This window comes from Coregonus clupeaformis, chromosome 17 (genome assembly GCF_020615455.1).
Source record: "Coregonus clupeaformis isolate EN_2021a chromosome 17, ASM2061545v1, whole genome shotgun sequence".
Taxonomy (NCBI): Eukaryota; Metazoa; Chordata; class Actinopteri; order Salmoniformes; family Salmonidae; genus Coregonus; species Coregonus clupeaformis.
This window is the reverse complement of record NC_059208.1, coordinates 1,710,368-1,725,302: the sequence shown is the minus strand read 5'-3', so window position 1 is coordinate 1,725,302 and position 14,935 is coordinate 1,710,368. Positions and strand designations below refer to the sequence as shown.

At 42.1% G+C, this 14,935-nt stretch overlaps 2 protein-coding genes across 3 annotated transcripts; both read right to left on the bottom strand.

Moving 5' to 3' along the window:
* Window positions 1-314: 314 nt before the first annotated feature.
* Window positions 315-1,969, bottom strand: LOC121542414 (prostate-associated microseminoprotein-like). Its single transcript, XM_041851810.1, has 4 exons — window positions 1,696-1,969; window positions 1,311-1,434; window positions 1,096-1,204; window positions 315-978 (listed from the first exon to the last, which is right to left on the bottom strand). The coding sequence occupies exons 2-4, from the start codon at window positions 1,426-1,428 to the stop codon at window positions 759-761; spliced, it is 447 nt and encodes a 148-aa protein (XP_041707744.1). The 5' UTR covers window positions 1,429-1,434; window positions 1,696-1,969; the 3' UTR covers window positions 315-758.
* Window positions 1,970-10,989: 9,020 nt separating this feature from the next.
* LOC121543218 (pollen-specific leucine-rich repeat extensin-like protein 1) lies at window positions 10,990-14,858 on the bottom strand. Of its 2 annotated transcripts, XM_045225999.1 has the most exons (6): window positions 14,364-14,858; window positions 14,138-14,192; window positions 12,181-12,295; window positions 11,988-12,052; window positions 11,853-11,957; window positions 10,990-11,432 (listed from the first exon to the last, which is right to left on the bottom strand). In XM_045225999.1, exons 1-5 carry the CDS (start codon window positions 14,658-14,660, stop codon window positions 11,863-11,865), a joined length of 627 nt encoding a protein of 208 aa, XP_045081934.1. In that variant the 5' UTR covers window positions 14,661-14,858; the 3' UTR covers window positions 10,990-11,432; window positions 11,853-11,862. The 2 variants fall into 2 exon arrangements, with proteins under 2 accessions (XP_045081934.1, XP_041708891.2); XM_041852957.2 differs by having other exon boundaries at window positions 11,853-12,052; window positions 14,364-14,855.
* Between the last annotated feature and the right edge of the window lie 77 nt (window positions 14,859-14,935).

Sequence of the window (14,935 nt, the reverse complement as noted above, 5' to 3'; positions counted from 1 at the left end):
ATGTGATTTTCTGGATTTTTTCCCCCTCAATTTGTCTGTCATAGTTGATGTGTACCTATGATGAAAATTACAGGCCTCTCTCATCTTTTTAAGTGGAAGAACTTGCACAATTGGTGGCTGACTAAATACTTTTTTCCCCCACTGTATATCACTGTGGCAAGGCATATGAACTAACAGGTTATAGAGCAAACAAAGGTTGTAATATGTTTTTTTTTTCTGGCTTGGCTTCCCCAGTGATTTTACCCAAGCACCACTATGTACAGAAGAAGAACATAAGGCATTTGAAACATATCTGTTTATTTAAACATCAGACACATGTAGGACCTAGGTACTAACGTCTTGTGGATTAAACATGTCCAATGTAACATACATTTATGAAGAAAATTCAATAATGCAGTGAGTCTGAGTTTATAACCCCTCCCCCAATCTCCTAATAATCTTTCGGTGTCACTGTGAGTGGATTGTATTACAGTAGTTCATATTATTTGGCTGTGTTCAGACCTTGACTTGGGCAGCAGCTCACTGGAGCCGAATACCGGCACCTCAAATTCTCTACTGCTTGAGGTCCTGTTCCTCTTATAGAATATTAACTAAAAAGTATTGTGGAGCTCCTGCACCCAAATATAAACAGTACCGGCACCCAAAATGAGTACCAGAACCTATTTCAGTCCAAGTCAAGCACTGACTGTGTTAACGTCAATCTATCTGCATTTGTTCATAAGACACAGTGAGAAACACTCAGTCAATTTGTGTTTTAATCATTTCTCATCTTCCCATTTATGAGTGGCAGAATTATGGACCGATCCAAATAAAAGGCTGCTGTCAGATTTCCATGGCTGCCGCGCCCCTGGCCTCAGACGACCCCGTCCCCACAGACAAGGCAGCTTGTGATTGTCTTTCATCACAGCGATGGTGTTGCAGGAGTCTGGCTTGCGGATCACATCACACCAATCAGGGTAGTCCACGATTTGAGATCCACTGTGAGGAAGGTAAAGAGATCAATAACACACTTTGTTCTATCAACCGTCAATACAATCAAACAGTGTCTATGCCGAGGTATGTATTGTGACGTAAAAGTGTGATGGTGTGACTTACTGATCACAGCAGCCCACTCCAAATGGCTCCATACAGACACACTGGTAACAGTTCTTGGTCATCCAACTCTCTCCTATTCCATACACTTGGCCCATGTACTCACAGCTTCCTATAAGACACATACACACACATGGTTAATACACACACACACACACACACGCACACACACGCACGCACATACACAGGTACACACACCCACACACACACACACAAACCTTTGGTATCGAAGTAGCACTCCCCACTGTTGTAGACAGAGAGACAGGGCATATTGACACTCAGGATGAAGACTAGAGCCAGCAGCATCATCCTCATCATCCTCACTGGGTCTGTCATCTCTGTCTGTGGATGAGGAACCAACTCAATAGTCAGACAATAGTCAGTCCATAGGGTTTAGTGTGGTGCATAGAACCAACATTGTCAATTATGAGGAAAGAAAGATATACTGTATACTCTTAGAATGAAGGCTATAGAAAGGAAATCAGTTAATTCCATCTTGGACAAATGTTCCCTCTCTGTCCATCTCTCACTCTTTCTCTCCCTTAATCTCTCTTTCTTTTCCAAACTCACCATCTTTAATTCTCTTTTTTCCATCTCACTTACCCCTCAAAGATCCCTATTTTTCTTTGTTGTGAAACTCTCGTCTTTCTCCTCCTCTATCTTCTGTCTGTCTTCTTGGACAAAGTCTTCAGTTCCTGATGTCTTCTGTCTGTCTTCTTGGACAAAGTCTTCAGTTCCTGATGTCTTCTGTCTGTCTTCTTGGACAAAGTCTTCAGTTCCTGATGTCTTCTGTCTGTCTTCTTGGACAAAGTCTTCAGTTCCTGATGTCTTCTGTGTCCAGTGTTCCCTATCCCTCCTCTCAGCCTGACCCCCTTGGTGTCAGTCTTGGACTGTGGTGTGGTCTGTTCAAACTCAGATATTTATACAGCACCTAAACCCCCCTCCAACTCTATAGGTCCATCTCTCTCTCTCTCTTTATGGTTATCTTTCTATGTCTTGGACACACACACACATACGTTGGTATGACTTGCCTTCGTCATCTCTTCTTGTTTCCCTGCAGTGATTGTCCCTGTGAATACAGTGTGGCCTCACTCAGATAACAGTTGCCCAAGGAAGCAGTTATGAGACCCTTTTTATGGATCCCCCAAACTGGACGTGACATGAGGCTTCAGAGAGAGTTAAACCACTGGTGATCTCTATCAATGGAGCTGTTTAGTAACCATTGAGCTGTGCCATCACGGGACAGCAGGTGTGTGTGCGTGTGTTTGGTTTGTAATTGTGTGTGCACCTTTGTGTGTATATGAGGGAGGGAAAGTCATTGACAGAAGGTGTCTGCAATATTTGAGGGACCATGTTGCGAGACCACATTATAAGGCCATACAGTATACCAGACGTCCTCCTATAGCTCCTTCCACCAGCCTCCTCTGCGGTATACCCATTGCGTGCCTGAACAGATTTATTTAGCAGATGCACTTTAATTTAGATTACGAGGAAGTATTTGAATGGCTGCATTTTCCAACAATTGCTTTATGATGCAATTACATTAATACATTCATGCATATCAGTCATCATGTATAACAAGAGGTCCTATCACTTATGATGAGTCATTTAAAGCTGGAATCCTTAATTGAAACAATAACAAGGTGTCAACCCCGCCTGTGTTTTGGTAAAAAGCTGAGGGATGGGCCTGGAGAAATGTAACCACTTTCAAATTCAAAGCGAGAGCTTTGATTGCAAGGACTGACCATCCAGATATCAGAATGATAGTTTTAACCATGTTTTGAGGCTATACAGTGTTTGTTTACATTTACTTTGTTTACAAACATTGGAGTATAACAAGCCTATATTTTGGGTTCTGATGGGGTACAACAATTGAAGCTCATGAGGCATTTATAAGTTATATTCTTCAAGAACCAATGGCTAAACTGTATATCATTAAGTCCTAAAATTTATGTAGCAACTAAGGATTCTAGCTTTAAAATGTGTTTGTGAATATGGCATCACTGTGTTTCATTGATCTTTATAATGAATGTCATTAAATATCTTAGAAACATGCAGCCATCTAATTATGTAGATATAGGCAATGTTATCCACACTATATCAACCTTTGTGTGTGTCTGTGTGTCAGAGTTTATCTTGTTATCTGTTGTTTATACACATTCATGTTCTTTCTTTTTTAAGTTGTTTGCATTCACCACCTTGGGTGTCCTGATAACACTCACAAAACAACATATACACACACACACCCCTACACCGTGGGTGCTACACACAGGAGATATAGAGATCTATGGTGCTGCTGTGACCCCCATATTGATCTATTCTGTCCTATCCTTGGTAAGCAGCATCTGATAGATATTCATATCCTCTGAAATCAGAAACCCACCCAGTATACACTACTACCCACATCAGCCAAATTGACATCATTGTGATGTACTATACATTTTCCCTAATACTCTCAGAAGCATGTACACGGTGGTGTAAAGTATTTAAGTAAAAATAAGTAGTTTTTTGGGGGTATCTGTACTTTACTATTTATATTTTTGACAACTTTTACTTTACTACATTCCTAAAGAAAATAATTTACATTTTACTCCATACATTTATCCAGACACCAAAAAGTACTCGTTACATTTTGAATGCTTAGCAGGACAGAAAAATTGTCCAATCACGCACTTATCAAGAGAACATCCCTGGTCATCCCTACTGACTGATCTGGCAGACTTACTGAACACAAATGCTTCATTTGTAAATTATGTCTGAGTGTTGAAGTGTGCCCCTGGCTATCCATACATTAAAAAAAAACTAAATTCTGCCGTTTGCTTAATATAAGCAATTTGAAATTATTTATACTTTTACTTTTGATACTTAAGTATATTTAAAACCAAATCATTTGTTACTTTTACTCAAGTAGTATTTTATCAGGTGACTTTCACTTTTACTTGAGTCATTTTCTATTAAGGTATCTTTACTTTTACTCAAGTATGACAGTTGGTTACTTTGTCCACCACTGCATGTACACATCACAAACATGATGATATTACTCATTATCCTTAATCACATTGGCCGTTGCGTAATGACTAGCACAAACTATTAGTGTCTGGAAGTAAAGTGGAAAGTCTCTTGTTCCCAAACTACGTCAAAGATCCGATAATTAAAGTATAGAAATAGGCTGCCGAAGACTTCTGGCAATATCTCTGCATATGTAATACTGTTGAGGGACATGGATTCAGAGAGAGGGGTGAGTAAGGGAGAGACGAGGATGTGAGGGTGAGGGAGAAAAACAAAACGACAGAGAGCAAGGGAGGGGGAGAGAGTGAGGGAGGAAGACAGCTAGGGAGTTAGACAGCTAGCTAAGGAGGGAGGGAGGGAAAATGAGAGAACGAGAGAGGGAAAATGTCTCATTTTTACTGCCTCCGTGAAGTTTGATAATTTGAAATTGAGTTTTTGGAAGGCCAATCCACGTGCATCCTCTTAAAAATGCAGAGGCAACATCAGCAGCCTCCACAGTTTGGACCACTTCCTATGGATGGCTCATAACTGCAATGAGGTGCCATTATAATTAGCCTACTGTTCACTCCTGATTAGTGCACATCGGATAAGACAATCTTTGTGTAAGTGCATCAGTCCCAATTTAGATGTCCACAGTGGATTCAGTATATCTGCTCCTGATATCTATATAACAGTTCCAAACTATTGCAGATAGTAGAAGTCAACTGTACCCTCTTTGACCTGACAACCAGATACAATTCTCTGTACTGCACATAAAAAGGTGCATTTGCATTTGTTGATGGACAAACCCCAGTGGAGCATAAATGGTTGTTTGTTTTGTGGGCAGAGTCTGTTGGCAGCTGCCAAAGTAGAAGTGCAAATATTGCAGAAGAGGTTCCCTACACACATTTTTTATTTATTTTAATTTATCTTTATTTAACTAGGCAAGTCAGTTAAGAACAAATTCTTATTTACAATGACGGCCTACACCGGCCAAACCCGGACGACGCTGGGCCAATTGTTCGCCGCCCTATGAGACTCACAATCACGGCCGGTTGTGATACAGCCTGGAATCGAACCAGTGGGTCTGTAGTGACGCCTCAAGCACTGAGATGCAGTGCCTTAGACCGCTGCGCCACTCGGGAGCCCATACTCAGATGTCAAACAACATTAACCATTACACCTCTGTAGTTCTCATTTGTTCACTGTTTTCTGTATACACAGATCTTATCTCTAGAATCACTGTGGCAACATTTCCCAGTCAGTCTTTTCCAGGTCTTTATTCAAAGTAGATGCAAAAGCAAAGACAATTATTAATTTTTTTACTAAATATAAGCAGGCTTCAATATAGCCTACTACTACATTACATTGCCTGAATGTGGTCAATAGGTTATTTTAATAATGTGAAGAGATATAAAATATAAATGTTTGTTTCATTTTAATTTACAATATAGTTGTCCATGCTCATCTATTAAAAAACTGGATAACTCTTTAGAATAAAGTCAAATACTAGCTAATCAATAAAGCATTTATTAATGATTTACAACAATACAAACCATGATTATTTGACCCGACAGGCCTGTTAGTACCCAGGGTCTGTAGATGTGTGCCAGGCTCTGTAGGAATATGTCTGATATTTAGTTGACGTGATTACGCAGGAGAACAACCGAATATCAAACATATCACACAGCCCCTGGCCAAACAGGACCCCATGCAGCCGTCCTGTCTTCTTCCTGAAAGGAGACAGGTATGGGTGTGTTTTTAGGACAGATCTTTTGTGTGCTAGTGTTGAGAGGAAGAGAGATGAAAAAAGAAACATCAGGAAAAGGTGAAATGGACAATTCATTTTGAAAAACAAACAAACAGGTGGTATAAACTGGTTTAAGAGATTTGATGTTTGTAGTAAGTGTACATTTAACATGGTATTTAGTTTCATAGGGAGAGGATCAGACATGGATGAGATCCAGAGTTCCACCTGAGGGAAAGTAACGAGAGAGAGAGAGAGAGAGAGAGAGATACTTACAATGTTTTCTATGTCCCAATACCGTAGTCTTCTTTATCTTGGTCCAGTGTGTGTGTCATCTCCATTTCCCATGTTCTGTGTTGTTGACATGAAGAGCAACAACCGTTCAATGCATGTCCCCTTCACACATCTACTCTAGGTACAAAGGTGTTATGTCTCAGAATGTGGGTGCGTAGGTTTGTGAAGTTTCCGTAAAGTGTGTAAGTCTGTCTTTTTAGAGTGCTGGGGTATTTGAGAACATACAGTATGTGTGTGCGTGTAGCTGTGTGGTTGTGGTCTGTGTGTAGGAGTTTGTGTGAGTTCCCTGTGGGACGGGGTATATATACACCTCTGTACATTTGTGGGGCTCCACACACACCCATACATAATTACGAGTAAATTGATTGCTGTGGCCTGGGGCCCTTCCTCCCTGCATTAGTCGGATCAATACATCATGACTTTCACCCAGCCGTGAGTTCACACACTCACTCACTCACACACACACACACACACGAAAGTCAATCAACTCCACGTTGGAATATGTGTTCTTAGCTGTAACTATGGCTATAACGTCACATACAGCCTTATAAGTGGACTACCTTTGGGAGATCAGTAGAGAGGAACATTGTTTGTGTTGATTGCTGCTCACTCCAGCAGTGGCCCTGTGGTGGGCCTACTGTGGATGGATGTACTGTAGACAATATATAAATAACCTGTCTTCTGTTTACAGCCTTTTTCTTTCTTTCCAGCCACGACCCTGTCGTCAAGGTGAGCCCTGGTTGTCAAGGTGAACCTAGTTGTCATGTTGACCTTAGTCATCAAGGTGACCCATGGTTGCCAATGGAACCCCATGGTAGCTTGTGATGTCATCTGGTCAGATTCCGCCGTGCGTCTGTGTGTGTGTCTCACACTGAGTGCAGGTCAAGGGTCATCACTCTTGACACGTGAAGTGCTCAATGAGAGCAGAGCAACACTTCTCTGGGTGGTATGAACCCACACCTTTAGGGGTGGTATGAACCTACAACTTTATGGGTAGAATGAGGGAGGGATCTGAAAAGGGAAAATCATCCAGTGGTTTGGTGTGGTGTCGTGTGAGGGGATTCATAGTCTTATTTCACAATCATCCAAATATTCTGTTTACTTCCCTACTTTCTATCATGAGCCTGCCTCAGATGTGCCATCTAGCCTTCTACTGGGTTCCTGTAGGACAAAAAGTGTACAAAGGATATTATAAAGTAAATATGAACAACAAAAACCTGACTGTTTTCCAGCAAACCTGACCAACAGAAGGTTATTAAGAATAATACACTACCATTCAAAAGTTTGGGGTCACTTAGAAATGTCCTTGTTTTCGAAAGAAAAGCAATTTCTTTGTCCATTAAAATAACATCAAATTGATCAGAAATACAGTGTAGACATTGTTAATGTTGTAGATGGCTATTGTAGCTGGAAACAGCTGATTTTTAATGGAATATCTACATAGGTGTACAGAGGCCCATTATCAGCAACCATCAGTCCTGTGTTCCAATGGCACGTTGTGTTTGCTAATCCAAGTTTATCATTTTAAAAGGCTAATTGATCATTAGAAAACCCTTTTGCAATTATGTTAGCGCAGCTGAAAACTGTTGTGCACCAGTCTCAACGTCAACAGTGAAGAGGAGACTCCGAGATGCTGACCTTCTAAACAGAGTTGCAAAGAAAAAGCCATCTCAGACTCCCCAGCTTAATATTAAATTTTTATTGGCCAGTCTGAGATATGGCTTTTTCTTTACAACTCTGCCAAGAAGGTCAGCATCCCGGAGTCACCTCTTCACTGTTGACATTGAGACTGGTGTTTTGCGGGTACTATTTAATGAAGCTGGCAGTTGAGGACCTGTGAGGCATCTGTTTCTCAAACTAGACACTAATGTATTTGTCCTCTTGCTCAGTTGTTCACCGGGGCCTCCCACTCCTCTTTCTATTCTGGTTAGAGACAGTTTGCGCTGTTCTGTGAAGGGAGTAGTACACAGCGTTGTACGAGATCTTCAGTTTCTTGGCAATTTCTCACATGGAATAGCCTTCATTTCTCAGAACAAGAATAGACTGACAAGTTTCAGAAGAAGGTTCTTTGCTTCTGGCCATTTTGAGCCTGTAATCGAACCCACAATTGCTGATGCTCCAGATACTCAACTAGTCTCAAGAAGGCCAGTTTTATTGCTTCTTTAATCAGCACAACAGTTTTCAGCTGTGCTAACATAATTGCAAAAGGGTTTTCTAATGATCAATTAGCCTTTTGAAATGATAAACTTGGATTAGCAAACACAACGTGCCATTGGAACACAAGACTGATGGTTGCTGATAATGGGCCTCTGTACGCCTATGTAGATATTCCATAAAAAATCTGCTGTTTCCAGCTACAATAGCCATTTACAACATTAACAATGTCTACACTATATTTCTGATCAATTTGATGTTATTTTAATGGACCAAAAAATTGCTTTTCTTTCGAAAACAAGGACATTTCTAAGTGACCCCCAACCCTTGAACGGTAGTGTATATATATGAGACTCCAACTGCATGAATAGTCCTTAAACTTATACAACGTTATACCATTTTTATTATACATTTACAATACAATTTAAAGTCTAAATGAAGTCTAGTCCAGCTTTGCAGCATGATTAAGTCTAAGAGCAATGATTCTATTTATGTCCGTTGAGGATTTGTCATCTGTTCATTTCTAATACTATTTGTCATGTACAGTTAGAACATGTAGTACTTTCATATTAAACTGAATGACTAAGAATAATTTTACGTCATGACTACCACTTTACATCATTTGAATTGTCCACTTCCCCATTGCTTCGATTAAGGACAGATATTAGGTATATCAGGACATATCGTATGTATTAATGATGTTAATGGGATGTTGGGCAGAGGTCCACTCCTCCCCCTGTCCCCCCTCTCTGTGCTCTCCCTGTCCTACAGTTGCCGGGCGGTAACAGTGACCTTGTGAGTTTGCTGGAGCGGAATGATAGGCCTAATTTAAGCCTGAAGGGAGCATTGTCATCTGTTGAGGGAGGTAGGGGGGAGGGAGGCAGGGGGGAAGAGAAAGAGAGGAGGGGGAGGCAGGGGGGAGGGAGGCAGGGGGAATAGAAAGGAGGTGGAGAGGGGGAGACTGTAAAGACCAAGCGAAAGGTAAAGGTAAAAGGAGAGAGAGTGAACGGGATGGAGTGACAGCAAGACAGAGGTCTAGAGGGAGCATAATAAGCTTATCTAAAGAATCAACAACTTTTTAGACTTCCCACATACAGCCACCTCCAAAATGATTGGCACCTTTCATAAAGATTTCATAAAGAATACAATTACCGAGCTACAGTATATTGTATGGAGAAAAAAAATCTGAGGAAGAGATTTGGTTTAACAAGTAAAACATTTAATTCTCAAAAAGATAGGTGTCAGAATTATTGGCACCCTTAAATATTCTTATAAATATTTTATTTTATCTGTATTAACATTTTACTTTTTTTAAGTTGATATCAGTTTAAGGTACTGTATTGTGGCTTTCCATGGATTCCTGTTTCACTGGGGCATAAAAATGAGCTAACGCATGTAAAATCCCTTTGTCATTCATCACCATGGGGAAAGGCAAAGCACTCACAAATAAAAAGAGACAAATGGTTGTTGACTTTCATAAAATCAGGCAATGCGTACAAAAAAATTACTGAAAAAAACAAATATACCACTTAACACAATTAAGGCATCAATTTAGAAGTTTAAAACCACTGGAACAGTGGTAAACTTGCCTAGTATTGGACACAAGTGAATCTTGTCCCCAGTGGTGTAGTGGTAAAATTACAAAACTTGGTTGCATCTTTGGGTCACCAAATCTACAATAAGACGCCACCTCCATGCCAATAGGTTATTTGGATGGTTGCCATAAAAAAAGCCTTTATTGAGAGCAACCAACATACGGAAACGCCTGGAGTTTACTAAACGGCATTGGCACTTGGATTGGAACTGGAAATCGAGCTCTTTGGCCATGCACACCAGTGGTGGGTTTGGTGTCCAAAGAAGGATGCATATGCAGAAAAGAACCTCATACCTACTGTAAAATATGGTGGCAGATCTTTGATGTTATGGGGCTGTTTTGCTTCCACTTGTCCTGGGGCCCTTGTTAAGGTCAACGGCATTATGAACTCTACCAAGTAGTACGAAAACATTTTAGCCAAAAACCTGGTTTCCTCTGCCAGGAGGCTGAAACTTGGCCGCAAATCTTCCAGCAAGACAATGACCCCAAGCACACATCAAAATGCACATTTTGCAATGGCCATCTCAGTCTCCGGACTTGAAAACCTGTGGTTTGAACTGAATAGGGCTGCCCATAAGTACAGACTGAACGATATCAAGGATCTGGAAATATTCTGTAAGGAGGAATGGTCTAAGATCCCTCCCAATGTGTTCTCCAATCTCATAAAACATTATAGAAAAAGGCTCAGTGCCATTATCCTATAAGGTGAGGGTGCACAAAGTATTGAAAACAGGTGTGCCAATCATTTTGACACTTGTCTTTTTGAGATAATTTTTTACAACTTGTTCAACAAAAATAATACAATAAAATAATATTGTCTTTATTTCTTTGAGCATACAATAGCTCAATATTTGTATTATTTATTTTATAGTATTTTTTGCTCATCTTTATCAAGGGTGCCAATAATTTGAGGTGACTTCATTCTATAGTAGTAGGAGTTTTACATAATTGCGATATTCAAACAGATCTACAGCAGCTGTTATCAGTTATTTGTCTTTAAATGTTTAAAGATGGAGGGAATCAGAACACTCAGTAAACAATGCCAATGTTTGTGCTCACATTAAATATTAATGGTTCTGTATCAATAGGTAGTAAAATCCACATTCACACATTCAAAATGTTCCTTTAGGGTTAAGCTTTATTACATCAGAATCAGACTAACAGAAATAACAGTTAGTTTAATCCACAACTTCTGATTGGTCAATGCTATGGTCGCCACGACTACATAATACCGTCACCGGGGTAACGGAGTGAGGATGATGAGGAGTGACAGAGAGAGGCTCTGGACTTTCCGATTGGTCGATACTGGTGGCACGTACACATTTGTTCAAATCACACACACACCCTGAGGGAGGGTCATACTGAGAGAGAGGCATGGACAAGGTTAACAAAAAGTATTCAATATCCACTTATGTGTGTTAGATGGTAGTTAATAAACAGTCTAAAGTAGCATGAAGGGCAAGTTCTAACGATTAAGTTTAAAAAGGTCTCCATTTTTCATCCGGCCTATTTATTTGTCTTGTCTTTGATTCCATGTTGCTCTTCTCGTTCTCTTCGTCCACCCTAAAAACAAACAAAGGTCAAAACGAAAGTCAGTCATCCTTCACACAATAAAGAAAAATACAACCAATGTCCTGATAAGACAGAGTTCCAAGGAAGACTGATCACACCTCTGTCAACAATGAGAGATGGGGATAATAACTAGAACAACATAACGCTTGTTAATAACCTCATACTGACATTACAGCCAACTCTAATACAGTCCCAGACACAAAGACTCAAAAGACCCTGACATCACTGTATTTGACTGAAATACTATCCATTTTAATGATAGAAGCCTTTTTTTTATTAAGGTGTTTTTGAGTCTCTGGCATTTCTACATAATAACATGTTGTATATTCACTGTTATAAGCTGTTTCCTAATGCTATCAAGAGAATACCAAACAGTGGAATGCTAACAGAAAAAGACAGAACAAAAGATACCCAGCTCTGCTCATCTCCTCTTTAGGGCCCCAGGCTTGGGTTTGTCTGGTTTGGGGTCAGCCTCTTGTTTAGGGGCTTCTTTAGGAGCATCAGGTTTGGGGGCATCTGGTTTGGGGGCATCTGGTTTGGGGGCATCTGGTTTGGGTTCCTCTGGTTTTGGGGCAGCCTCTTGTTTAGGCGGTTCATCCCCACACAGTTTCCTTTGGGAGTCAGAGACAGATAGGGCTAAGGTGTACACGTGTCCATATACCTATGGTGTACAGGTATACATACAGACGAACATGTATAGAGGTGTTCCATGTTCAGGGGTCTAGTCCCAGGCTCTTACCTGCCCTCTACAGAGTCCTTCTTCACAAAGGCACACACTTTGCTGTGCTGCTCCACCTGCTGTTTGAGAGACGTCACCTCTGCTTCCCAGGCAGCCTTCTGCTTCTCAAACTCAGCTACAGGACAAGACAGAGAGGGGGTTTAGAGGCTACAGGACAGAACAGGGGACTAGAGGCTACAGGACAGAACAGGGGACTAGAGGCTACAGGACAGAACAGGGGGTTAGAGGCTACAGGACAAGACCAAGAGGGAGTTTAGAGGCTACAGGACAGAACAGGGGACTAGAGGCTACAGGACAGAACAGGGGACTAGAGGCTACAGGACAGAACAGGGGGTTAGAGGCTACAGGACAAGACCAAGAGGGAGTTTAGAGGCTACAGGACAGAACAGGGGGCTAGAGGCTACAGGACAGAACAGGGGGTTAGAGGCTACAAGACAGAGAGGGGGGGTTAGAGGCTACAGGACAGAACAGGGTGTTAGAGACTACAGGACAAGACAGAGAGGGGGTTTAGAGGCTACAGGACAGAGACAGACCAGGGGGTTAGAAGCTACAGGACAGAGACAGAACAGGTGGTTAGAGGTTACAGGACAGAGACAGAACAGGGGGGTAGAGGCTACTGGACAGAACAGGTGGTTAGAGTTTACAGGACAGAGACAGAACAGGGGGTTAGAGGTTACAGGACAGAGACAGAACAGGGGGTTAGAGGTTACAGGACAGAGACAGAACAGGGGGTTAGAGGTTACAGGACAGAGACAGAACAGGGGGTTAGAGGCTGCTGGACAGAACAGGGAGTTAGAGGCTACAGGACAGAACAGGTGACTAGAGATTACAGGACATAACGGGACTAGAGGCTACAGGACATAACGGGACTAGAGGCTACAGGACAGAGACAGAACAGGTGGTTAGAGGCTACAGGACAGAGACAGAACAGGGGGTTAGAGGTTACAGAACAGAGACAGAACAGGTGGTTAGAGGTTACAGGACAGAGACAGAACAGGGGGTTAGAGGCTGCTGGACAGAACAGGTGACTAGAGCAGGGGACTAGAGATTACAGGACATAACGGGACTAGAGGCTACAGGACAGAACAAGGGGTTAGAGGCTACAGGACAGAAAAGGGGGTTAGAGGCTACAAGACAGAACAGGTGGTTAGGGGTTAGAGGCTACAAGACAGAACAGGTGGTTAGAGGTTACAGGACAGAGACAGAACATGGGTTTAGAGGTTACAGGACAGAGACAGAACAGGGGGTTAGAGGTTACAGGACAGAGACAGAACATGGGTTTAGAGGTTACAGGACAGAGACAGAACAGGTGGTTAGAGGTTACAGGACAGAGACAGAACAGGGGGTTAGAGGTTACAGGACAGAGACAGAACAGGGGGTTAGAGGTTACAGGACAGAGACAGAACAGGGAGTTAGAGGTTACAGGACAGAGACAGAACAGGTGGTTAGAGGTTACAGGACAGAGACAGAACAGGTGGTTAGAGGTTACAGGACAGAGACAGAACAGGGGGCTAGAGGCTACAGGACAGAGACAGGGGGATACTAAAAGACAGGTTAGTGAATAAAACATATTCAATAAAACCAGTCGCATATACAGAATACTACTAATACTACCCTTAATCCCAGCGACCTGCAATGAGTTTATTCCACCAAAATATTTAGAAGAGAAAACAAGGCTTGCACCTAGAACTGGTCCTGGACCTGTTTAACCCTGTTTTTAAGTTATTGTTCACTGTGAAAGGGAAGGGAAAGGGAACACCTAGTCAGTTGCACAACTGAATGCATTCCACAGAAATGTGTATTCTGCATTTAACCCAACCCCTCTGAATCAGAGGTGTGGCGCCCGGGGAGCAGTGAACTATCATACATGTTATCATAGTAGTATAAGGAATAAGGCTTAGATCATTTATGAACAGTGTTGATGTAACCATAGAGATTCAGGTGTTTAAACACTCACTTTTGGAGTTACTGTTCTCTGCCTCGACTGCCCCCACCTCGTCAGCAGCGTGTTTCTGTGACAGGAGAGAGAGTACACACACACACACACACACACACACACACACACACACACACACACACACACACACACACACGATGAGCACAGAACAAATCAATTCACTATATGCCATGCATACATACCGTAGTGTACACTCTAAACCCCAGACATACCCCTCCCTCCTTACCTTTTCTCCCTGGCATGCCTCCAGTTCACTCTTCTTCTTGGCCTCTGCAGCCTGCAGTGGGGGGAGTTCTGACCCCAGAGTATCCACCTGAGCCTTGGTCTTGTCCAGTAGGTTGTGGGCTCTGATCACCTCGTGGTGGTACTCTCCCAGTACGTCTCTGGTCACACGCAGTTTAATCGTCTCGAACGATAAATGTTTCTGCTCCTTCGCCTCTTCTTTCCGCCGCACGTTTATCAGTCCCAGCAGAGCTACGCTAGTCAGCATCGACACCGCCACCAACACACCCTGCGTCTTCATCCTGCCGTGGAGTTTGACCAAGGAACAGTCGTTTTCGCTGGTCCCTGTCGAGCGCTCCACAGAAGTGTTGACGACGTCCTCGCAGATTTACAGCGGAAGTACCGATGGAGTGTGAAAGGACAGGTTGATAATCAGTGTACCTGAGCGGAGTCGCTACTTCAGTTTTTCAGGGGAAACGGAAGTCAGGTTGAAAATACTTTATGCACTATATCCCTGAAAACCTGAAACAGTGCTCCTCCTCTTCTTTTTTTTTCTTTTGGGGAGTGCTCCACCAG